The sequence below is a fragment of the Typopeltis vanoorti genome, chromosome 10, assembly GCF_054136105.1.
Source record: "Typopeltis vanoorti isolate ZY-2024b chromosome 10, IOZ_Tvanoo_1.0, whole genome shotgun sequence".
NCBI lineage: Eukaryota > Metazoa > Arthropoda > Arachnida > Uropygi > Thelyphonidae > Typopeltis > Typopeltis vanoorti.
In genome coordinates this window covers 80,914,757-80,940,608 of record NC_143558.1, presented here as the reverse complement: position 1 = coordinate 80,940,608, position 25,852 = coordinate 80,914,757, and the positions used below count along the sequence as shown (strand labels likewise).

Genomic DNA, 25,852 nt, shown 5'->3' with positions numbered 1-25,852 from the left:
AAGGAGACAAAATCAGGTACTGTTCTTCTAAGCAACAAATACAAAATGTTGTATTCAGGCTGAGGAAATTGCCTGCTCATTTTCCCTGAATAATGATCAGGGAAAATGAGCAGCTATAGTATTCAACACTAAATATGAGGGTAATCTTCTTGAATGGCAGGCAATATTAAATAAGTAGAGGAATGTTCAATATCAGATTGTAGAACTTGACAATAAGACCTAGTTGTTCATGTGGTTCCATAGAAGGTTTTACAAAGGAAACAGCAGAGGAATTTTTCAATTCATTAGAGAAGGCAGCTGACAAAAAAGAAAAGGAAACCAAAGTCCTTGTTGGAGATCCAAATGCAAAGAAAGAAATGATTACCAGATATATCAAAATGTTTGGGGAAAAATTTGAGTTTGAAAAAAAAAAAAAAGCACCTGCTGGACTTCTCATCAGGACAAGGATTGATCATTACTAATACCATGTTCCAACATAAAGATGTGCACAAATTTACATGAAGCGAAGATATAAAAAATAAGAAGTCTCGTTGACTGTGTAATCACTGTAGCAATATCTTTGAGCTGATTCAGAACACAGTATACAGAGGATTTGAAATTGGAAATGATGACCATTTAGTTTTGAGCAGGATAAAACTGAATTTCATATTCAAAGCAAAAGAGTGTATGAAAGTTTTAAAGTGAATCAAAGTTGAGCAGCTTTCATAGGTTAACTTTATTAAATGAAAAATGCCAAGAAATTATATTCTTGTTTAATCCTTTTTTTTTTTTTAATGCGTAAGCAAACCGGGTTTTCTTGTAAACTATCTTCACAACTCAGGTACTTGTATGTAGAGGCTAACGACCTTCCATTAATTGCCTTAGTACCACATAATACAAAACACACATTCTTTCAGCTTTGTATAATACTATGCATTATAGGATCTCAGATCCAGAAATTAAAATTGGTGTGAACACTGTCTTGTATATAGCTAATTTAGTGTTTTGACTAATTTCTCACTTATTCCATATAACTTTATTGAGTTTTCTTACTACCATACCAGCTTTGTTAATTCTGTTGTCTATTTCTATATTTAATTTACCATCTAAAAATCATGCTAAAAATCTAAAAAAGTTGGTTTTACTTGTCTATATGTTCTCCATTCACAAAGCAGTTGATATTTTCAATACTTCTGCCTATTTTCATTGCCTTCGTCTTTTAAATGCTGACCTTCATACCATATCTATTACAACATTTATTCACTTTAGTCACGGAATCTTGCAGACTTGTAGCAGATTTATTTAGAAGTATAACATCATCCACATAAAGCAAAGAGTGACATTAACCAATTTTGATATAAGGTTTAATATCACTTTCCTTCATAATTTGATCCATATAGATAATGAATAACAGAGAGGACAATGTACATTCTTGTCTGACAACTGATTTAACATTAAACCATCTCCCTGTACTTCCTTCAATTCTAAGTGCTGACTTACAACTCAAATAAGGACAAAGTATTGCTTGATATAATGCCCCAATGACACCATATAACTATAGCGTTTCAAATAGCTTCTCTCTTGGCACCTTGTCATATGCCTTCTCCAGATCTACAAAACTTAAATATAGATCTTTGTTATATTCCCATGATTTATCAACTATCTGTCGTAAAGAAAAATCTGATCCTAACAGCCTCTATTTGGCCTGAATCCAGCTTGTTCTTCACCAAGCTTCTCTTCCACAATCATTTTCAAACATTTCTCAAGTATACTTGCATATATCTTACCAGTAACACTCAGTAGAGAAATACCTCTGTAATTCTCACATTCAGTTTTATTTCCCTTTTTACATATGGGTCCTATGAGAGCTCTACTCCAATCATCTGGAATTTGTCCCTCATGCAATGCAGCCACTGTAAGACTTTTATTTCTCCATACTTAAGCATTTCTGGTCGAATATCATCTACTCCTGCTGCCTTTCCACATTTCAGGATTTTGATAGCTTTTTCTATTTCAAGTATGGTTATGTATTTCCTAACTGCATGCCTGCTCAGTGTTTTTTTTACCACTGTGCTATCATCACTGCTTGTTTCATTTAGCAATTTTTCGAAGTAATTACTCCATACTTCAAGGACGTCTTTTTCTCCTGTTTTCATGTCGCCTTTATCACCTCTAATTCCTTTTACAGCACTCTTTCCTCCATTTTCTGAGCTTTTTCAACAACATCCAGATTACCTTGCCACTTCTTGATATTTATTTTCTATGTTCCTACCAAAGTCCTCCCATGACTTTTGTTTAGCTAGTTTTATATTTTAGCTTCTTTTAGCTTTCTTACGTTTGTTTCTGTATTCTCTAAGAGCACAAGCTGACTTATTTGCCAGTAACTTTTGATATACTTTCTTCTTTTCTTTCACTGCCTCTTTAACTTCCTGTGTGCACCATGGAGTTCTGCTTTTTCTACCCTTCAGACAACCTCACCACATGCCTCTGGCTGAATCAATCAGTGTTTTCTTCAGAGCTTGCCACTGAATCTCCAAGGTTTGGTTCCTGTTCTCAAACTCTTTCATTTTTTCTTGAATAATGTTTGTATATTTTACAACTGAGAGCTGCTAAACTTGTATTCACTTTAAAACTTTCTTACATGTTCTTCTTTTCAATATGAAATTCAATTTTATCCTGCTCAATGCTCTGTACACTCTGGTGTCCTGCCCCAGGGAGAAAACATCACTATCAACAATAACATAGTCAATGAGACTTTTCTTATTCCTTGCCTCTTCTCTCCATCTGAATTTGTGCACATTTTTATGCTGGAACATAGTGTTAGTAATAATCAGTCCATATCCTGAGCAGAAATCCAACATGTATTTGCCATTATTATTAGCTTTGCTCTTTTCTCCAAATTTTACCAATATATTTTTTTTTATGTCTGACAATCATTTCCTACTCTGCTATTTAGATCCACAAAAATGACAACTTTTCCTTTTTCACTGTGTCAGTTGCTTTCTCTAAAGCCTCAAAAAATTCCTTGACTTCTACCTTAGTAGAGTCTTCTGTGGGACCATTAGGCACAAATAAGTCTCGCTGTCCAGCTCCCCATTCTCAATTTTGCCCACATCACTCTACTTGAGACTGCCTGCCATTCAAGAAGATTAGCCTCGTATTTAGTGTTGAATACTATGGCTACGCCTTCTTTTCCTTGATTGTCATTGCCTGAATATAATATTTTGTATTTATTGCTCAGAAAGATCTTACCAGGTTTTGCCTTTTTTTTTTTTTTTTTTTTGTTTCAATCACCCCTATTATGTCGATCTGGTACTCATCCAGTTCCTCAGCTAGCTTCATTTCTTTGCCATTCAGGCTTCTTATGTTGATGGTACCAATCTTGAACTCTGGTGATGTTGAGTTGGGGTGGGTTTTAGGATTTGTTCCAAAATAAAAAATGATGGTACAACATGACAGAATTTTATGCCAGCTGGGGAGTCACCCGGTTAAACAAGGCCCCCGTTGTTTTCGTTAGGGAACCAGGGCAAACAGTGAAAAGTCACCTACCGGAACAAATCCTAAAAACATCAACAGTAGTATCATATCACAGATTATGATATTAGGAAAGAACTTTTTAACAAAGGAAGGAGAATTATTTGTGAGGGTGGCTAGTAATTTAGCAAAATGTTTAGCAAGTTTCTATGTAGGACTGTTTATACTATCCACAATAGGGCATAGGGGTGTGCTTTATTTGTGAATGTTAAGTGCTCCATATATTCTGGGTGTGTTAACATGAAAAGCCTTGAGTTTGTTAATTGTTTCTTTTGGCCAGGAAAAATGACTTTCTTCAACAATTTGCAAACTTTATTCTTTTGAGAGTTAGTAGGATCATGATCTATGATTTGGTATGTAGATTGATCTTGTAAAAGTATGTGCACTTTGCTTTCATATTCAGCAATATTCATCACCACAGTTGCATTACCTTTGTCTACTTCCATTATAACAATATTGTTATTACTGTATAGCTCTTTTGGGAGGCTTGGATTGGATTAAGATGTTGGTTACATCCAAATGAATGTTATTGGCTATTGCTGGAAGCAGGTCATATATTCCACGTTCAATGGAAGCCATTATTTTGTTTTTGGAACTTGTCTGGGAGTAATGGCAAAGTTATTTCCTCGACTTAACACGCAAGCAGCTTCATCCATTAGGGTTACTGATGATAAATTCACAATGACGCGATCTTGTTGTTAATTGTAGTCATTTTGTAGCACTACGATGTTGAAGAATTTCAAATTTTTTGTAGTGCCAGTTTTTGACTTTAACATTTAAACTTTATTTAAAATTTAAACAAGATAATGGAATCTATGCTACTATCCTGATATCATCTACTTTGCATCAGCACCACAGAAACCAGGCCTGTGCACAATAGTCGAAGTGAGGTAGTGTCAAAGCCTTGTAAAGGGAGACTTCCTTATCCTTACATGTCAAGGTTCGTTTCAGCATTGATTGCAATTATTTTCTGAGTTGCATATGCAATCTTTGCTATATGACCCTTGAATGTCAACTTCTTATCTACTAAAACTCCAAGATCACTAGTCTGATCAGTTTCTTCTAGGATAATTCCACCAATATAATATGACATTGAATATCTCATTACACTAAAATGCATAACTTTACATTTTCATTAGTAAATAGCTATATATAGCAACCAGATCCTTTTCAATGTAATTAATGTATAGATTGAATAGCAATGGACTAATAACTAATCTCTGTGGTACACCACCGATCACCTTAAATATTGCAGACTCACATCTCCATATACCATTTCTTGATATTTGCTAGTCTTAGTTATCCTTTTATCCATGCTAATACTTTAAAATCCAATCCCATATTCTCCAATTTACGCAACAGTCTTTCATGTTATATCCTGTCAAAAGCATTAGCAAAAGTAAAATCCAAAAATATCATTTTCATGATTGACAAATTATGCAAAATGCTACTTGTAATGAAAAAAAAAAAAAAAAAAAAGAGAAAAAGTATGCACCTAAGAGTCCATCCCATTCACATTTTTTAATGATGATACCCCAAGAAGTTAACAGGATTTCTATAAAGTGATAAGTGGTGCTGTATCGTTGTTTGGAGAACATTTCCTTTGTGTGTGAGAACTATTCCAAGAAGTCAGTATATAATAAGAATAGGAACAGTAAAAACAAAAAAAATTTTTTTTTTTTTTAAATATAATTTGTTAGATTAATTTTTGTTACTAGAATGGCCCCTTTATACTGTACATATTTTTCTGTGTTCTTTAAAGTTAAAAAAAAACATTTTGTTTAGAAATTTATTTTTTATTGAATAAAACATATTCTATTTTGTCCTGTGTGCAACTACTTCCCATGGGCAAGTGTATTTCTTGAGCCTTGATCATGGTATATCCATTTCCCTTGTCTAACTCAACAGTATTATTATAATAAAATACAAGCAAGTTGTTCAAACATGACCTTCCTTTAATAAACTCATGCTACTCATTGAAAGTATAGATCCTCTATCAACCATTTCTATATGCCAGCTTCCACCAACTTTTCCAAATCTTGACCACCACCCCAGAGATACTGATGGCCTAAAGTAATGAAAAGTTGACCAAATAGCTCCAGTACCCACTTTCTCGTACACCTGTGTTTCTTCATACAGTGAACAGGTAGCAATGAGCTTACCAGACTGATAGCTTTTAGCCAAATGGGCACTCATTAGTTGAATAATGTTTTCTGCATATATCACCACATACCATCTACATTCAGCAGAGCTATTCTTTCACTTGCAGCATAATGATAAAATTCTTTTGGATTGTCTTTAACTTGCAGAGCCAGTCTCTTTTGATATTCAGACTTAGCTTTCTGTGCAATAGTTTTTACTCTTCTGGCCTGCTCCTCATAATTTTCATAACCGATATCATCATTATGTACATGGTATTTGCCTTCCGCATCGTATTTTTCATAAGAATCTGCTGTCTATCCTATTCTTGGAACTCTATTCTTTGAAATGCAATATCAAATGATTTCTGATACTGCATAATTTTTTAAATGCTTTCCAAGCACTGTCAATATCCTTTCCATAGAAACTGATACCACTGGACAGAAACTAGCATACTTCTCAGATGGTCATAATTTCCTGCTTTGAAGTTCAACATATGACCTGTCTTGAATGGAACATCCATAAACTTAGCCACTTCCCAATTCTGTGGAGCATGATCACTGTCACCAACCGGAGGCAAAACAGTCCCATCTTTAACTAAAACTCCCTTCTGACACTGTAATCATATCTAGCACCCTTTGACCTTGAGTTCCTTCTGTCACATGTTGCTTGAGAAGGATGTCTCTCAACACTCAATAAATTCAGTGGCATTCGCCTTATGAAATTTCAATGCTACCCAATAAATTTTCAGATGATTAAAGTTACCTGCGATGATAACTTGTTTCGCAACTATCTACTGTATTTGGTAATACATTTCATCATCACTGGCAACCGATTCACCAGGTCAGTAACAACACTTCACTATTATGTATTTGATCTTGTTTGCACCTCACAACAGATGGCTTCAAACTCACTGCCACATGGAAAACTTACTAATATTGCTGTTATAGCTTTCTATACTAACTGTTGATACAAATCATCCAATATCATTAGGTGCACATTCTTTCGTCTCCTATTCTTCCTAAAAATATTTTGCCCTATACATTTGATAGTTAGTATATCTATCAGAGGCAGATATGCTAGATATACTGGGTATCAATATATCCTATCCTATCCTATCAGTGGTCTTAACAGGCACTTAAACACTCATAATCTTTCCAGGTATTCTTGAAGTTCACAACTGCAACCGTAACTCAAGGATAAGGTGGTTATCCCTATGCCTCCCGATGTGTCCTATGTCTGTAAATGAGTGTGTTCAAGGGACCGGTTGGCCTGTTCTAGGGGAGGAAAAATATTTCATCCCCTAGAACAGGCAGTTTCACATCAGTTTCCATGTGAAATTTAGCAGTTTCACATGGAGTTAGCTGAGACCGGCTAACTCACCTTTTATCGAAAGAGACCAGATAAAGGTATTCCTCAGATCACTGATGGGAATTGAGCCCAGGTTTTTCTGACCAAAGGGCTTCATCTATACCGACTGAGCTACAGAAGCTCCGGGTGTCACTAATGCCTACAATCTAATGTCCCAATGTATTCATTAAGGCAACAGACTCTACCCCTTTGTTTCTGATACTCCTGGTATATTGCTTTGTCACACAAAATATTCAACAGAAATTTAACAGGAGAATGTATCAATATTTGATGTAGAAAAAGCCATCAGAAATCTGAAATGTAGGAAGGCCGCTGGAGTAAAAAATATTTGACAAGAAATGTATGACAAGAAGGTGTAATTTTTTTTTTTTTTTTTTTTTTTTTGAATTCAAAAAGCCTCTTCAGAAGAGGAGCTCTCATAATACCCATCTAAAATAAACTTTTTTTTTTACACCAGAGGGCAGGACAATAGTTGTAATGGTTGGCCAGTAACTTCAGCATACCATGTAGATTGTAGTGTAGCTTGTTTCTTTGTATATGTGTGTATACTCCAGATGATGACCTTAATGTGAAGGCCGAAATGCCGAGTGTTTATTTTGGTTTATATTAAAATAAAGTTTTACTCTAACGCAGTAGTTATTTCCATAATTTTCATGATGTAGAGAAATTTCCCTATGCAAGCATACTTGAGAAGAGACTATGAAAAATTGTGGAAGAACTGGATTCAGACCAAATAGGGTTATGAAGACCTGCATTTTCATTTTAAGAGAAAGAGTTGAGAAATTGTGGGAATACAGATTGTGTTTAGGTTTTGTGGATCTGAAACAAGCATATGGTTAGGTGCCAAGATAACATATCTATTGAAATGCTGTGATTATATGATATAAAGAAATATTGTGAGCATTTGTATAGTCCAATATTTCCCAAATATCATATGGATGCAGATTTTATCCCCCCCCAAGCATAGTTTTTGTGAGCCATCGCATGTATATGATATATATTATGCAGTCTGCTGAATTAAGAAAATATGTAATACCAGTAAAAATATCCGATATTTCTACTAGTATCTGATAATGGTTAGGCAATGTGCATTTCTGTGTCCATGTGTATGTTATGAACTTAAATAAACAATAGTCATATGTTTCTATCTCCTTTAATTTAATTGTTAATAGCTAGATTTTTCTGTATTAATAGCTCATCATATTCAAATTGCTATATTTTCTGAGGACTGATAATTTTTTACAAGAAACAGTACTGTACCACAGATTATACACTTTGAGAAAGACTATACTTCAATTATAAGCCAGAAATTAAAAGTGAATGAGTAGATTGTATAAGGAGATTATTTGATGTTCACATCAGGTGATTTCATATCATAAAAGAAGGGTGCATGCTCTCTCTCTATCTGCTATTATTCACCATTTATATGGTGAATATTATTCACCATTTAGAAGGCTGTATCAAAACCACAGATATTCAGTCAAGTTCTTTGCTTTATGCAGATGATAGTCTACTCCTAAATAAATGTAGTATACACTGTTAGCATTGTTGAACTAAAGTGATTAGCTGCTGTCACAAGTTTGGTATAAAAATCAGTAATAAAAAAAGCTAAAAAATAGACACAAGCAAAATTTTTGTAACTTCACTAAAGTGCACATCCACATAATACATTTTATCAAAACTTTTAGAGGCTTTTCTTTCTTTCTTTGATATAATTCAAATTCATTCAGACTGTCAAGATTAAGGAGAATGAAAAGAAAGCCTTCATTGTAAATAATACTACAACTTGTGAAAGTAAAAGGGGTTACTGCATTGAGGATCCTTGCTCTTATCTTCTTAATAAGAACACGGTTTAACTGTGCACATTTTAGTTGCCTCAACAACTTTATGTGAATCCTGCACATAAAAAGTCTAAACCTATGGCATATTAATATACCATGGACAGAATGAGTATTAAATTAAACCAGGAACGTTGTTCTTCAGACTGCATATGAAACATGTAGCCACTTTAACTTCCAATAAGCAGGGTGATGGTTTCATGATGGACAATGAAAATCATCTAAAGATTCATATACATGTTATCTGCTCAGCCAAGTCGACTGACTACTTGTAGAATTTAGGAGAGACACATTTAAGATACCCTATAAAACTTCATCAAATGTTATAATATAAAACAGGAAACATAGATATACACCAACACTTACCACAAACACTGAAGCAAATCTGAGAACTTCTCTGATTTTAAGTGAGGAAGTATTTTACTGCAAGCTAATTCAATATCTTCAAGATTTTCTGTGGTATTGAAACTGGGCTGTCAAGAGAATGTTTATGATAACTAAACAACTGTAGAAAATTATCAAACAAGAATCAAAAATATTATTCTAGTATCTAAGCAATGCCAATAAGAAACAAATTGACTCATTAACCATGCATAATAATACTGATATGCAGTAATCTGCCATTTATCTGATATTCAAAACAACAACCTTTCAATTAACTGACTCTTGCATAACAAACAACTGACTTCTGATACAGCACCACATAGTTGTATTTCAATTATAAAAATGGCAAACTGCTTTCCTGATTATTTCATAATTTCACAAAATTTTGAAACTTCTGTGGATAAATCAAGAGTGATAGGGTGACAAAATAATTTGTTTTCTACAAAATTAAAAATTATGCAGCTTCAGCACCATGATGATTTTGTTTGGAATGACCTGACTCAAACCACGATTCTGCACTCCAATTTCAAGGAACAGATGAACAAATTTGTCTGTCTGTTCTGTGAAGCTTTACTCGAATGTAACTCACCTTCACATATATCTCACTCCTGATTTTACTTTACAAAAAAGTTACACATATACTTCACAGACTAAAAAAAAAAGTAAACTTTAAGAAATAGATAATGAACGTTGTTATAGGAGTTTCAGATATTCTGGAATTCGGTTGGAGAGAATCAGCATTTCAACTCAACAATCATCAACTTGCCATTGTCATTGAGTCGTGCACTCTTTTGTTAATACTGCACCAATCATATACATAGAGATGAAAGCAACCAGTAGAGGAAATGCCACATACAACAATAACAGAAAACAGTGAAAAAAGTGATAATGCAAACAACTGGAAGTGAAAAACTGCGATGCACCATCATACTTGCAATTAATGCATATGGAAGAAACTTGCCTCCTTAGGTAATATTCAAAAGGAAAACAATGCTGAAGGGAAAATTTTCCCCTGGAATTTATGTAAGAGGTCAAGAAAAAAGGGTGGATGGACTCAAGATTGGATTAGGGCAGTTTGAAAACCACTCTCGAGAATGGAAGTAGCAATAGTGAATAGGAGATTCTAGTAATTCACACCCATTTTCAATTTTTTTTAAAATCATGGTGATCTTATGATTCCAAAATCATTAAAGGACAAGCAATAATGAAACTGTTTTAATTTAATTACAGAAGCACACTCAAGATTCAAAGATAATGCATGATGAAGGTGAGCGGCCGATTGCATAAATAACGATAATTAAAATTCAAATGCATTAATTTCATAAATAATGCGAGCAATTATAAATTATAATGAATGCTGAGGATTTAATTATGTCAATTTAGTTTTTTCCTGAAAAACTTTAGTTTCCAAAAATCCCCACACATACCTCGCACCATAATTTTTTAACTTTAATTTTGGAGAAATGTCAGCTCTTTGCTTTATGCGGATGATGCTATACTTCTAAATAAATCCGCTACAAGTCTGCAAGATTCTCTGACTAAATTGAATAGTTGTTGTAATAGATATGGTATGAAGGTCAGCAATAAAAAGACAAAGACAATGAAAATAGGTAGAATCATTGAAAATGTCAACTGTGTTGTGAATAGAGAACCTGTGGAACAAGTGAAACATTTCAGCTACTTAGGCACGATTTTTACTGAAGATGGTAAATTAAATATAGAAATAGACAACAGAATCAACAAAGCTGGTATGATGGTTTTTCACAGATACACCATATTTTGGCCAGACTGAGAAATCCATTGAGCTACATATTGAAGAACATAAGAGGGACGTTATATATGGCAGAACACAGGCTAGTGCTCTGTCTAACCATGTTCTGTTTTCTGCTAACACTAATGAAGAAAGCATCATCCATTCAGTTTTATGGGACAGATCAAATAATATCTTTAATTGCTACAATGAACTAAAAAGAAGGATAATGGAATCTAAAGAAATCGTCCTTAATTCTATGCATCTTAATAACAATCTTAGTTATAATCTATCAGACTGTCATTGTGCTGACCAAATTTGGCGTTCACAAGATTCTGAACGCATGCACATGCCCAACAATGAGGTTATCCAGAGAACAGTTTTAAATGTCCAAATTGCAAAGCTTTACTGAATTGTGTATGCTAACGCTTTGTTTGTTTCGAGTTTATTCCTTCATATTTTTTGTTTGGTTTTCTCTTTTTTATGAACCTGAAGAAATCTCTTAAAAGATGAAACTTGTTGTGCTAATAAACTATATTTTACTTTTATCCCTTGGTATCCAGTCATTTAATTTTTTAAAAAAACATATGTGAGTTAATATATTTTGTTATTCTCCATGTGATAACTATAATCTTTAAAGGTGCCTGTGGCATAACTATAAATATCATCATCATCATAACACTAATTATGGGAATAGAGCATATTGGTCTGTTCCAGTCTCATTATCCACCCAATATCCTTTTTTGAGGTCTACCTTGCCTTCTCTTTCCAATTGGCTTATATTTTAGTATTTGTTTAGGATGTCGGCCATTTGGTTTCCATTTTTGTTTATAATTGTTTAGTTTTTCTTCTATTAATTTTCTTTTTAGTTCTTTTAAAATGTCTTTGTTCCTTTTTTGATATATAATAACATGTATTTTGCAGTTCTTCTCATAAATCTCATTTCACTTGTTTTTATTCTTTGTTTATTGCCCAAATTTCACTGCCATATAATAATGTGGAGCACTGCTAAAGTATTGTATATTTTCAAGCATGCTTCTTTTTGTACTATGTTTGGGTTGGGTGTTCTATTTATCAAGCCTATAATCTGTAATAAAAATATTGAAGTTTTTCATTTTATGTCTTTTTCTCCTTCATATGATATTTCACATCCAAGATAACTGAAAGTATTTATTTGTTCTATTATTTTATTATTAATAACTATTTTGCTTCTAACTGGAGTTTATCCACAAAATGCCATTGTTTTAGTTTTATCTATGGAAATTTTCATTCCAAACCGTTCTACTATAATGTTTAAATTATATATTGCTCTTTGTAAATTATCTTCCTTATCTGATGATATTACCTGATCATCTGCAAATAATAGCATATTTATTTTGTTATTCCGGGAAATTTCTATACCTTGATTGTGTAAGGTGTTCCACAGTATTAATATTTCCTTAATGTAAATATTGAAAAGTGTTGGAGTCAGAGGGCATCCCTGTCTTACTCCTTGTTTTATAGCAAGCATGTCAAACACGCGGCCCGCAAAAAGTAGTATGCGGCCGTCCAAACTTTGCAACCAACATGGTTATTTAACTTTTGACAACACCGAATTAAATAAACATATTTAAAAAATTAACATTCCCACTTAAGATAATTTTATACGACAAACGACAAACTGCACTACAATTTCTAAAGGAAATAATGTTCTATTTGTCATTTCAAAAAATCTTGTCACACCACTGCATAAATATCGAATTTTAACGTACACGGCTACATCCGCTGACCACAGCAATCGGAGGCTAGCTGTTAGCAATTTTCAAGACGCAAGAAAGTGAAGTGTTTTCTTTATAATTAATAATTTATAAAAATAATGTCGAAACCTTCAACCGGTATGAATAAAAAACGATTAATTGAAGAACATCGTAGTTTTCAAGAAAAATTGGAGTAACAATAATTTTGTATTCAAGGAAAAAAAAATGTATGCCTGATATGTAGAAACTATATTGCAGTTTGCAAAGAATATATTAAAAGGCATTACGATACAAATCATAAAGAAAACTATGACAAATATGTTGCGAAACTTCATTAAGATAAATTATCAGAATTAAAGTTGACACTTCAAAATCAACAAAGTGTATTTACCAAACCTACTGAAGATAATAGAGCTACGGTAAAAACCAGTTCTTTGTTATCACATTTAATTGCAAGCAGGTCAAAACCATTCACTGAAGGTGAATTTATTCACAAATGTATTATTAAAGCAGTTGAAGTGTTGTCCTGATCAATTAAAGAAATTTAAAAATATAAGCTTATCTCAAAATACTATTGCTAGTAGAATTAATGATATGCCGGGAACTTAAGGAATCAAACTAAAATCAATCATTCCAACATTTCAGACCTATTCCCTTGCAATTAATGAAAGTACAGATGTATGGGATATCGCTCAGCTGACTGTTTTTATTTGTGGATGCGATATAAACTTAAAAGTAAATGAAGAACTTCTAGAAATTATTCCTATACACGATACAACTACTGGAGTTGATATTTTTGACGCCCATATGGAAGTTTTGAATGAATATAATTTACCGTTAAAAAAGCTAGTTTGTCTTGCAACTGATGGTGCTCCTGCCATGACTGGTATTGTTAAAGGAGTTACAAATTTAAAAGAAAAATGTAAAGAACAAGGTAATAATAATTTTCAACATTTTCATTGCATTATTCATCAGCAAACACTATGCTCCAAAGTTTTAAATATTGGACATGCCTTAAAAAATGTCAGCAAAACGTAAATTATATTCATGCACGTGGGCTCATCGCCAATTTAGTAACTTTCTAGAAGATAAAGAAAGTGAATATAGCGATCTATCTTATTATACAGAAATTAGATGGCTTTCCAGTCATAAAATTTTAAAGCGATTCTTCAAATTGCTGGATGAAATTACTATTTTTTTAGAATCAAAAAATTATGAATGTGAAATATTAAAAATGATCAATGGATAAAGGAGCTGGCTTTTTCAGTTGACATTACAAGTCACCTTAGTCAACTTAATCTTAAGCTACAAGGCAAACATCAAGTAGTTACCATGTTATTTGAGAATATTAATATTTTCAAACAGAAATTATTATTTTGGCAAAAACAAATTCAAAAAGAAAATTTATCCCATTTTGAATGTTGTCAATCATTATTACAAAAATCACCGAAATTGAAATTTTCATAACATGCCAATCAAATGAAGTTATTAGAAAATGAATTCAAAAGATTCTTAGATTTTAAGAAATATGAAAATCAATTTCATCTATTTACTTCTCTATCAATTGATGTTGAAACTGTTGTATTTACAGTTGGAATTAATTGAAATTCAGTATGATTCTGTATTGAAACAAAAATATATGGATGTTGGAATTCCAAAGGTCTATAATTATTTATCAGCTGATCGATACCCCAATGTGTTATGTGCAATTAGGCGTATTTTATGTATAATTCTTAATTTGACCCTTGGAGGTAAACGAGTTTGACATGCCTGGTTTAGATTGTTTTTCAGACAACTTTTCATTTATTTATATTTTTATTTCATTATCTTTATATAAATTCAATATTGCATGTAGTAAAATATTAGGTATATTTATTCTTTGTAATATATCAAACATTATATATCTTTTTACTTTGTCAAATGCTTTTTTGTAATCTATAAACAAAAGATGAGTTTCTAATTAAATTCTCTTCTTTTTTCTATAAGTAGTTTTAAACAGAAAGCTACATCCATTGTAGAGTGTCCTTTTCTAAATCCATTTTGACATTCTAATAATATTTTTTCACTGTATATTTTTAGTTTTTCATTAAGTATTCTGCTATATATTTTGTAGCATGTATTCAATAAACTAATACCTTTGTAGTTAGCAGGTTTTGTTTTATCCCCTTTTTTAAATATAGGTATTACTACGCTTGTTCCATTCTATTGGTATTTGTCCATTTGTATATATTTTATTTAAAAATGTTAGTAATCTTTGTTGAAATTTTTTCCAGCCAATTTATACAGTTTGGAGTTTATCCCATCTTCTGCTGATTTGCCATTTTTTATTTTATTTAGGTTGTCCTTTCATTCTTTCATTGTTTATCATATCATTTAAGGTATTTTGTAAGTTTCTGGTGTAATTATTTTTGATATCAGTATTATCCATTCAAAGATTTGTAAAGTAATCCAAGACTTCTTTTACATCTATTTCACAATTTATATTTGCAGTTTCTTTTATGTCATTTGCAAAAGGGCTTCGCAACTTTGCAAAGGCATTTGTATTTAAACTTACATCTATGAAGAAGACAAGCTTTATCCCACTGGATATTATGTTTAATGTAAATACTATGCTTGGGTATCTCAGGTTTGCCATGCCTGTACTCACCAATGTGAGCCCATGAAAAACTATAAACTATAAATAATAACTTAACACGATAACTACAGTAATTAACTTTAATGAAATAAAAGTACAAATATTTCGTACTGAAATTAACAGTACATCATCAGTGTAGAACAAACAGTTAAAAGGAATGGAATACAAAGTACAGAACAGTCGGTGGATTACCAATTAAAAATTTTTGCCACATGCTAGAAATTAATATTAATAAAATATTATGAAATAATTCTTAAACTATTTCTTTGATGGTTACACAAGATAAGTATCTCCCAAACTTTTGGGGGAGAGAATCATTTCGATTCAAATTTAGCCAATGCAAAAGGGCTTCGCAACTTTGAAAAGGCATTTGTATTTAAACTTACATCTATGAAGAAGACAAGCTTTATCCCACTGGATATTGTGTTTAATGTAAATACTATGTTGTGTCAGACCAGACTTTGGAGGTTTCATGTATTCGATATAATGCTGATGTTCCTTCATTCTTTTTTTCCACAGAACAGCCTGTTTGTCCAAAGTATGTTAAATTACATTCACACGGTATCTGGTAAATGCCAGCTAATGATAAAGGTTAATAATAAATTTAGTTTAATCCTTTATCTAAGTGTGAGCAAACAAAGTTTGCACCTGAAAGTATCTTCAGGAGTGAGGGTAAGGTAGTGCAACACCAGAGCGACTCCCATAATCCAAAACACATCTCCTTGCAGATATGTCTAATGTTATGCATTAATGGAAGGGCCACTACCCAGACTAGTTTCGACCTTTATTGAGGTCTCTTCAGTGGGAGCCAGGCCCAAGTGGAGATACCAGGCAGAAGCATTAGCAAGGTCATCTCTACCTATAGGAGTTGTCAAATGGTGTGCCACCTTTTTAATAAATTACTCTGGATTTAGAGAAGGATGTTGAAAGTTTATTTTTCAGTTGGTTAGAATATAATAAATTTAGTTTAATCCTTTATCCAAGTGTGAGCAAATCGCCCTGGTGTTGCACTACCTTACCCCAGTCCTGAAGATACTTTCAGGTGCAAACTTTGTTTGCTCACGCTTGGATCAAGGATTAAACTAAATTTATTATATTCTAACCAAGTGAAAAATAAACTTTCAACATCCTTCTCTAAATCCAGAGTAATTTATTAAAAAGGTAGCACACCATTTGACAACTCCTATAGGTAGAGATGACCTTGCTAATGCTTCTGGCTGGTATCACCACTTGGGACTGGCTCCCACTGAAGACCTCAATAAAGGTCGAAACTAGTCTGGGTAGTGGCCCTTCCATTAATGCATAACATTAGACATATCTGCAAGGATATGTGTTTTGCATTATGGGCGATACTGAGATAGGCGTAATAGTAGCTTGCTCCACCTTTGCAATGAGTCGCCCTGGTGTTGCACTGCCTTACCCCAGTCCTGAAGATACTTTCAGGCGCAAACTTTGTTTGCTCACACTTGGATAAAGGATTAAACTAAATTTATTATATTCTAACCAAGTGAAAAATAAACTTTAATGATAGAGGTGCCAATTTGTCTTTTGTAGATGGCAAAGAGTGAGAAATTTTGTTGAGAAGAAAATATGTGGGACTGAGATGATACTTCTTCAAAATTCTGCCAATTGGTTCTGAGATGCCAGAAATATAAGGGATTGGAACCCTGCAGTCTGTTGAAGAATCCTGAGGTGTTAGAACATAGGAGTCAATTATCTGCTGGATTTGATTAGGGTTGTAACTTTTTGATAGTGAAAAGTTCTTGTTGTAAGCTTGAGGGAGAGGAGCAAACTTTATGTGTTCTATTAATTAAAGACTTGATAACACCAATTTTTTGAGAGGTGTGATGAGCAGACTTCTGATGAATGTATCTGCCAGTAAAGGTAGGTTTTCGATAGACACTGGTTGATAAAGTACCAGAGGCTGTGTGTGTGTAAGAAGGATGTCCAAGAATGGTAAACTACCAGCCTTTTCTTTTTCCATGGCAAACTGAATGCATGAGCGAAGGCTATCGATCTGTTGTAGGAATGTAGTAAGTTCCTCTTCAGCATGTGGCCAAATAACAAAGACATCATTAACATAACGAAACCAAAGAGAGGGTTGGGGATAAATGGATGAGAACAGGGCATCTTCCAGATGGTTCAAAAAATAGTTTGCCAAAGGTGGAGACAGAGGGCTACCCATGGCAGTAAATTCAACTTGTTTATAGATCTTGTTTTTCCAGCTGAAATATCCTGAATGTATAACAAATTCAAAAATCTTTGCAATATCTGGAGGGTAATTATCATATAGTAAGTTGATAGTGTCAGCTAATGGAATATTGGTAAAGAGGGAAACAATATCAAAACTGACTAACAAGTCAGACTCTTTTATTTGAACTTCCTTGATTTATTCAAGAAACTGTATCGAATTTTTGATAAAAGATGTAGATTGTCCAGTATGGGCAGTTTTATGAATGTGACAAAAAGTTAGCAATTCAATAAGTGGGAGAGTCAATACAATTCACAATGGATCTTACCTGGATAACCTTCTTTATGAATTTTTGGGAGGCCATATCGTTCTTCGTATTTTTAAACAATCTTTAGTCCAATCTTATGAAAAACATTCCTGCAAACTGATGCAAAAATATGAATCTTTATACCATAAGCAAAAAGAAAAAATTACCTCTAACAACACTCCTATGAATAAATGGGTTGTGAATATTTCTGGACACCCATTATCTGATACTGAAACTAGTGCATTAGCTAAAGGCCTTGATTTTGCCGTTGTACTTAAACGCATCCTGTATCTCAATTTTTTGCATATCATCGAATGCAATCTGTCGGGACTTTCTAGAGAAGATGCTAATAAATTAAGATTTGAAGTTGCTACCTCACTTTTTAAAAGCAAATTACCTCCAGTTGATTTATCGAGTGCTGAAACCCGTGCGCTAACCTCATTAAGAAAAAATAGTGATATATCTATTTCAAAAGCTGATAAAGGAAAAGCTGTAGTGGTAATGGATAAGGCTGACTATGAGAGAAAAGTAGACTGCCTTTTGCAAGATACTTCCACCTATCAAGAAATCAATCATAACCCTACAAAATCGCAAATTAAACAATTAAATAAGTTGCTTGATGAAGTTGTCAGTTGGAATTAAAATACCATGGACAAGTTGTGCACTCATTTTGGAAGAACTCCTCATTTATATGGCCTCCCAAAAATTCATAAAGAAGGTTATTCAGTAAGACCAGTTATGAATATAAATTTCTTACTGAAGAAGATGGATTTTGGTAACGGGCATGACAGCTGTTTTTAAACTGGTTAATTCTCTTTGGAAACCAAGCAGAAACCTTAAGAAACCTTTGGTCAAAATTTGAAGTTTCTATATACTGCATATTTGGCTTTGAAATAAGGATGGATCTTTAATATCCTCCATTTCTGTACAATTTATATTGCTGAAATGATGTTGTATGGATCTTTGATAATTATTATTATGCACTAATTGAGTTTACTTATGAAAAATACAATTCTCTGACATAGGATCAGTATTAAATGAGAGTTTTTACTCGCTTAAGATTTCTGCCTGGCTGAAGAGAGCTAACCAGTTTGAAACTGTTCTCAGAGCAGTGATACCTTTATCGATTGCACAAATAAAAGACATACGTGGATGTCAGGGCAGCACTTGTGTCTTTTAAGTAGCACAAACTAAGGCACCTCTGACACCAAGGATTATATTCTCATAAGCTCTCTCAAGCCAAAATTTTGAAACTTTTAATTTGAAAAGGAAGGAGGAAGAATGAATTTCTTCTGCAAATTGGTGTTCTTCCCAGCATTGTAGTTACTGAGGTTTTTAGATTCAACTACATCCAATCAATTTCCATGAATATAATACTTGAAGTGTAATATTTCTTGTCCAAAATATGTAACTTTGCAGTTGGCTACACTAAACTGATATTATTATTTACCAACTACCTCTTTCCAAATCATCCAAATTGAACACATTCCATGTCACTCATTCTCAGCTTTGGTAGCATCAGAAAAATTAGACAACTTCCATCAATGAATCTCTGATGCTTAATTTTCTGCATTCCAAATATCCAAAGAGAGAAAGAGCTTTATTTGAGGATAATGTACATAACCCAAAACAGGCTTCCTTTCTCTGATTCACTGATCAAAATGGAAGAAATTGCAAGGTTTTCCCATTGGTAATAATCTGTTTGTGTACTCACTAGAATACCAGATAATCCTCACCACATTCCCAATACCCTTGACCTTTCCTAAACCAATTCACCTTTGAAAATATACTGGGGATGTTAACTCTCTGCATATTGATAACTCTGACCATAACCTAATTCAAGTTTTCCTTTCCAGAGAATATCTCCGGAACAACCATCCCACTGCTCAACTAATGTGGCTAGTGACTTTTGGTACTACAATGATACCAAATTGGCTAATTTCCACAATTTTTACTTTTTTTCATGGTTTTTGAAAGTTTTTCCACTTGGTTATACTATAAATTAAAGATACCAAGAAATTATATATACTCGCATAGAAAAATGTGACTTCTGCATTACTTCAACCTTTAGCAATCTATACGAGTTGCCAAAAGGTGTCACACCTTCACATCACTTGCTTTACTAGGGCAAGTGATGTGAAGGTGTGACACCTTTACCATGAGTTGCACCAGTCCTTAAAATCCTTCAGGTGCAAACTTTGTTTACTTACACTTGATAAAGGATTAAACCAAGTATATAATTTCTTGGTATGTTTAATATATAGTATAACAAAGTGAAAAAACTTTCTATCTCTAATCCAGAGTATTATAATAATAAGGTGTGACACCTTTTTGCAACTCTTACAGAAAAATATGACTTCTGCATGACTTCAACCTGGGTATCACCTATGCGTCTGGCTCCTCTAATGAGACCTCAATAAAGGTCAATACCTGTTTGGGTAGTGACCCTTCCCATAACGCTTAGCATTATACCAAGGAGATGTGCTTTGCATTATGGGATACTAAGGCAAGTGATGTGAAGTCATACCACCTTTATCACGACTTGCCCCAGTCCTGAAAATACTTCAGGGTCAAACTTTGTTTGCTTACACTTGGATAAAGGATTAAACCAAGTATATATAATTTCTTGGCATCTTTAATTTATAGTATAACCAAGTGGAAAAACTTTCAAAAACCATGAAAAAAAAGTAAAAATTGTGGAAATTAGCCAATTTGGTATCATTGTAGCACCAAAAGTCACTGGCCACATTAGTTGAACAGTGGGATGGTTGTTCCGGAGATATTCTCCGGAAAGGAAAACTTGAATTAGGCTGTGGTCAGAGTTATCAATATGCTGCAAGTTAACATCTTCAGTATATTTGCAAAGGAGAATTGGTTTAGGAAAGGTCAAAGGTATTGGGAATGAGGTGAGAATTATCTGTATTCTAATGAGTAAGTAAGAAAGTCTTAGCATACTTCATTGTAGAAATAATTAGAACCATGTTATCATTTTGAATCACCCTTCATACTGAGAATCTAAATTAATCAATTTATGTAAATAAATGTAAGTTTCTGTGGTTTAAGAGTTCTGTGGGAAGTTTTTGGTATTGAGACCACATTATGATGTACATAAAAAGTTTAATAAAAATATATGCAATTGAAACCCGACAAGTTTTGTGTGTTGGTAAGAATTACATCATCACAGGTAGTGGTACATAAAAGTTTTACACAACAAAAGCCTATTAAGAATTAATTACACATATTAGATGTTTTAGATAACTTCACAACTGTTAAATATATTTGATAAAAAAGAATACAAATGATAAATTTGTTACTGCATGCATGTCAGAACATAGCTAGTTGTTGCTATAACATTCTGTGGTATCATGCATGCTATATCCTAGGTCTGTGGCAGTTAAATTTTTGATGAAAGCTGATCACACTTGATGTAAAATTAAGCCTCGATTTTTATTGCCTTATGTAGGGATCCTAAGCATTTGCAAAGCTTCTTTAAAAATTTTCTTGTAAAACAGTTACAATCAATATATGACATTTTTGTTTGTTGCCAGAATACTTGATGGCCAGTAGTAGTTGTGTGGAATGTCGGGCCTGAGTTATGCTCTCTTCATTTTTTGACGTCTTTTACATGTTCAGACATGCAGACCTTCCTGTCTGACCTACATAACAAATGCCACAAGAGCAATGAATCTCATAGATGCCTGATTTTTTCATGGGGTGAAGTGGAGGTTTTGGTGGATGTAGGAATCTTGATATTTTTTGTAAAGGTAAAAAAGCCACTTAAACGTAGTGCTTGCAGAGCAATGCGACCACTTTGTCTGTGATATTCATGATGTAAGGCATCATGATTGCATTCTTGAAATCTTGTTTAAGTAATGGAGTTACAGATGTATTAAGAATTTTTCTGATCATCTTGGCTTCAAAACCATTAAGTGCAAGGTTCTGTTTCAGGTAGTGCAGTTCTTCATTACTTTTAATTGACATTCTTGATATACTATATGTCCTGTTTCATAAAGTTTTAATTAAGCATATTAACTAACTTCACACCACCATATTTTGCAATGGATGGTGGTGTAAAGTGGCATTTAAAAATCATATTACTTATTTTTGTTAAATTCCTTATTTATATTATAATGTGATCTCGGTACCGAAAACTTCTCACAAAACAAGTTATGACTGGGAAATAAACTTTACTGGGCCTATTTTTTATATGAAATGGAAAACAAAGTTTCTTTCAGTTTTAACTGAATTAATCCTATATGGTATTAATGACTGCCAGAAACTTCCCACTTTTTATTTTTAAGGATTTCCTTCTGTTTTCCATTTCTGACTCTTCTAATTTCTGTTCAGTCTTCTTATATTGAATACACATAAATTACAACACTTCTCTCTCTGTCATTTTCTCTTTCCCTCCTTCCAGCCAGCTGATACCTACAAATATCCATCAATGATGTTTTTATTTCTATACATGCTTCGAAATGCAGCAAAGTAACTTCCGTAACACAAAGTAACATTTAGGTAAACTCACTTGATTATTTTCTCAATGTGAATACAAATGTAGCTTTGCATTTTCTTATAATAGCATACAATAAAATTTGATAAATCATATAAATGTATTCATACAATTAATTTATATGCTAAGTAAGACATCGCTGACCAAAATTAAAACATTCAAAATGTTTTGCTCATGGCACAAAAAAAAAAGTTTAAATAACTTTATAAAATAATAGAATTTTATAATAAACTTCTTAATTTATATATATATATATATATTTAATTTGTGGGATATCTGAATTTTAATACAGATATCCTAAGGCAAGTGATGTGAAGTCATACTGCCTTTACCACAAGTTGCAACAGTCCTCAAAATACCTCGGGCGCAAAGTTTGTTTGCTTACATTTGGATAAAGGATTAAAAAAGGTATATAATTTCTTGGTATCTTTAATTTTTTCATGGCGTGATTACCGTTTCGGCATTCCTACTATGAAGGAAAAAACTGAAACAATCTATGTTTTTCCCTGTTTTGTTTTTTCTTTATATTCTTTGGAACAGCTCTTCCTAACACCATTTTCCCAAGGACTACAACTGTTCTTTCTTTTCCCTAACTACTTGTTCATACCTGACAGTTTTTTGTTATAGGATATGCAACATCTCATGTATGTGATTAATATATACACATCTCCATTGTTATGCATATTCAAGTTTCACAGTACTGTTTAACCCTCTCATGCATAAGGGTCTCATACGAGGACACATATATTTTCCCTCATAATAATTATTCATTCATAATTTAGTGTTACTGTATGCATTAAGTCCTCATCTGGGGAGACCAAAGTGCTCTTAGAAACCATACCAGATGGCAGGAGTTTCAACAGAGTTACAGGAATACCAATCTCTCTGCAGTGCATGGTGGTATCAAGGAGGAAATGAAAAGCTGCTGTTTTGTTGATTTGAATTTGGTGATTTTATGAGTCTTCGGGAAAGGTTAGTATATTTTTATATATTGTTATACCTTGTAGATGAAGTGTAAATATTTAATTTGTTCATGTTTATTACCATATTCATAAAACAAACTTGAAAACAACCTGTCCTCACATGAGGTCAATATGTTTGTAAGCTAATCTATGAGCAAATAGTCTGAGGTTAGAAAGTTCTTGTACAACATTTTTATAATTTTATTTATTTTATATTTGCAAACATAAATGAATAGTAGTGTTATCTTAAGAGAATAAGATAACACACATATAATAAGATAACAGATAATCCATCTGTAAAAGTGATAATAATTGGCATTATCATCTCTTTTAAGATAATGGGTAACCAAAAGCCAGGTCCATCAGACATAAAAAAGGCCTATTACCACAAAAGACTGAAGAGAAGATTGAAAAACTGTTGGAGGAATCTGAAGATGGTTTGGAGATGAGTGATTCTGATGATGATCCTACATATCAGCAGCCACAAAATGATCCTAAAGAGAGTGACAGTTCAAGTGAAGACAGTGATATTCAGTGTCCTTCCCCTGTTACCAACAGGGGAAGGATACTGAACATCACTGTTCAGTGGTCAGCTTGGACAACTGCTTTGATATATCAAGGTTTAGCTCAGCTAGGTATAAAGAAACGAGGACACCCTTCAAATCAGACACCACCAGCACTAAAGAAATGCAAAACTCACTCTGTGCCACATGAGAAACGTTTTGACAGCGGTGGACACTTCCCAAAGAAGACAACAGGTGCTAATACCAATCGTTGCAGAGTGTACACTGCAAGAGTAAAACAAGATACATCTGTGGTAGATGTGAGGTTTCAATCTGGCCAGAATGTTTTCAGTCTTTCCATACAAATGAGGCAAAGAGAATAACTGTTCTTGATTTACAGCTCTACTGCAAATTCTAATTGCTCTGCTTTTTTGTATGTACTAAGTAATCCAAATTTTGATCATTCATGCAGTGTTTTAGCAAAATATAAATTGTTTTTAATCTGTTTTGTCATACTTGTAATATCTTTCAATGAAAATAAATTCCTTAGTCTAAGTAATTTCCATAGAAATATGTCTGTAGTCTGCTGGCGTTAGAGTGCATGATATCCTCAGATTAAAACACCATTTTTAACATATACAGCACACAAACTTAGCAAAATTCATGAATTCATGGCAATACTGTAAGATTAAATGGTACCGTATCATGCCATTATAATTTTTTATAAATGAATATAAAAATTTATGCATGAGAGGGTTAAGGAGAGAGAGCCTAGAGATACAGCATTAATTGCCTTTATATCTTTAGATCTTGCTTTTCTACCAGTCTATTTTCTCCATTCATTCTTCCACTTTATAACCACTTTTTTGTGTGGCATTATGCCAGTTTACTTTGTAAAATTCAATATTATCATGTTATGTCCATTCTTTTAGTCTGCAGTGTAATTTTTGCCAGCCTCGTTGGATGAATGGACAGCATACTGATTTAAAAGACTGTGATGAATTACACTGGAAGTATGCATGTTTGTAAATGTCTTTATGTGGTAGATGATATTCACTGTGTGTACTACAAAACTGTTGACTATATTAATGTTGTTGCTGTTGTTGATAGCAACATCATGCTAGTTCAAGACACAAGGGTATACAGATGATTTATATATCAAAAGTTCCTGGTACATGTATCAGCATATACTCCCGTGTAATGTGTAAAAGCTCAATACAATAGCTAAATACAATTCACAGGAAGACTTCAGTAAGATATAGAAGATTAACATCAGGAAAGCAGCTAAAAGTTCTGAAGGCGAGTGAAAAAGCTTAGAAATGTCAGAAGGAATTTTGTAAAAAGAATCAGAGATGATAAAAGTGACATGAAAACTAAAGATATTCTAGAATATCTGTAATAATTACTTTGAAAGACCTGCTGTATGAAACAAGAAGTGAAAGCATTGTGATAGAAAGCACTTCAGAGTATGCAATCAGGAGTTCATATTAATACTTGAGGTAGAAAGCCATCAAAAACCTTCAGTGTGTAAAGGCAGCTGCAATACTTGGTAATCAACCAGAAATATTGAACTACAGAGGTATAAAAGTTTTCCAGTGGCTGTTTTTCATAATCCAGAAGTCATGGTCAGATCATATTAGAGCTGACTGGAGTAGAGCTCTCATAGTATCCACCTATATACCCTCTGTCCAAAAAGAAACCGAACTTCTGATAGAAAATAAAACACAGGCTAATTATAATTATTCAAATCATTTATTTCAATCAATACACTCTCCCTCAGCTTTGATACAGCATTTGGCATGGTCAATTTATTTGTTAAATGAGTTTTTTATATCAGTTTTTGGGATACTGTTGAGGGTCGTGGTTACTGCCGCTTGAACGTTTTCAATGGTGTCGTATCGCTTTCCTTTCATCAGCAAATGAAGTCAGGGAAAGAGAAAGAAGTCACAGGGTGCTAAATCAGGTGAATATGGCGAGTGATCCAACACACAAACTTGGTTTTTGCTCAAAAAC

General features: G+C 33.2%; 1 protein-coding gene across 1 annotated transcript in view; it reads right to left on the bottom strand.

Moving 5' to 3' along the window:
- LOC150102538 (RNA polymerase II-associated protein 1) overlaps nt 1–25,852 on the bottom strand; it is a 754,864-nt gene that overhangs the window by 265,099 nt on the left and 463,913 nt on the right. Inside the window, exon 22 of the mRNA XM_090399226.1 lies at nt 9,228–9,334. Coding sequence (XP_090255352.1) covers nt 9,228–9,334 — 107 coding nt within the window. The remainder of the gene's footprint in view (nt 1–9,227; nt 9,335–25,852) is intronic.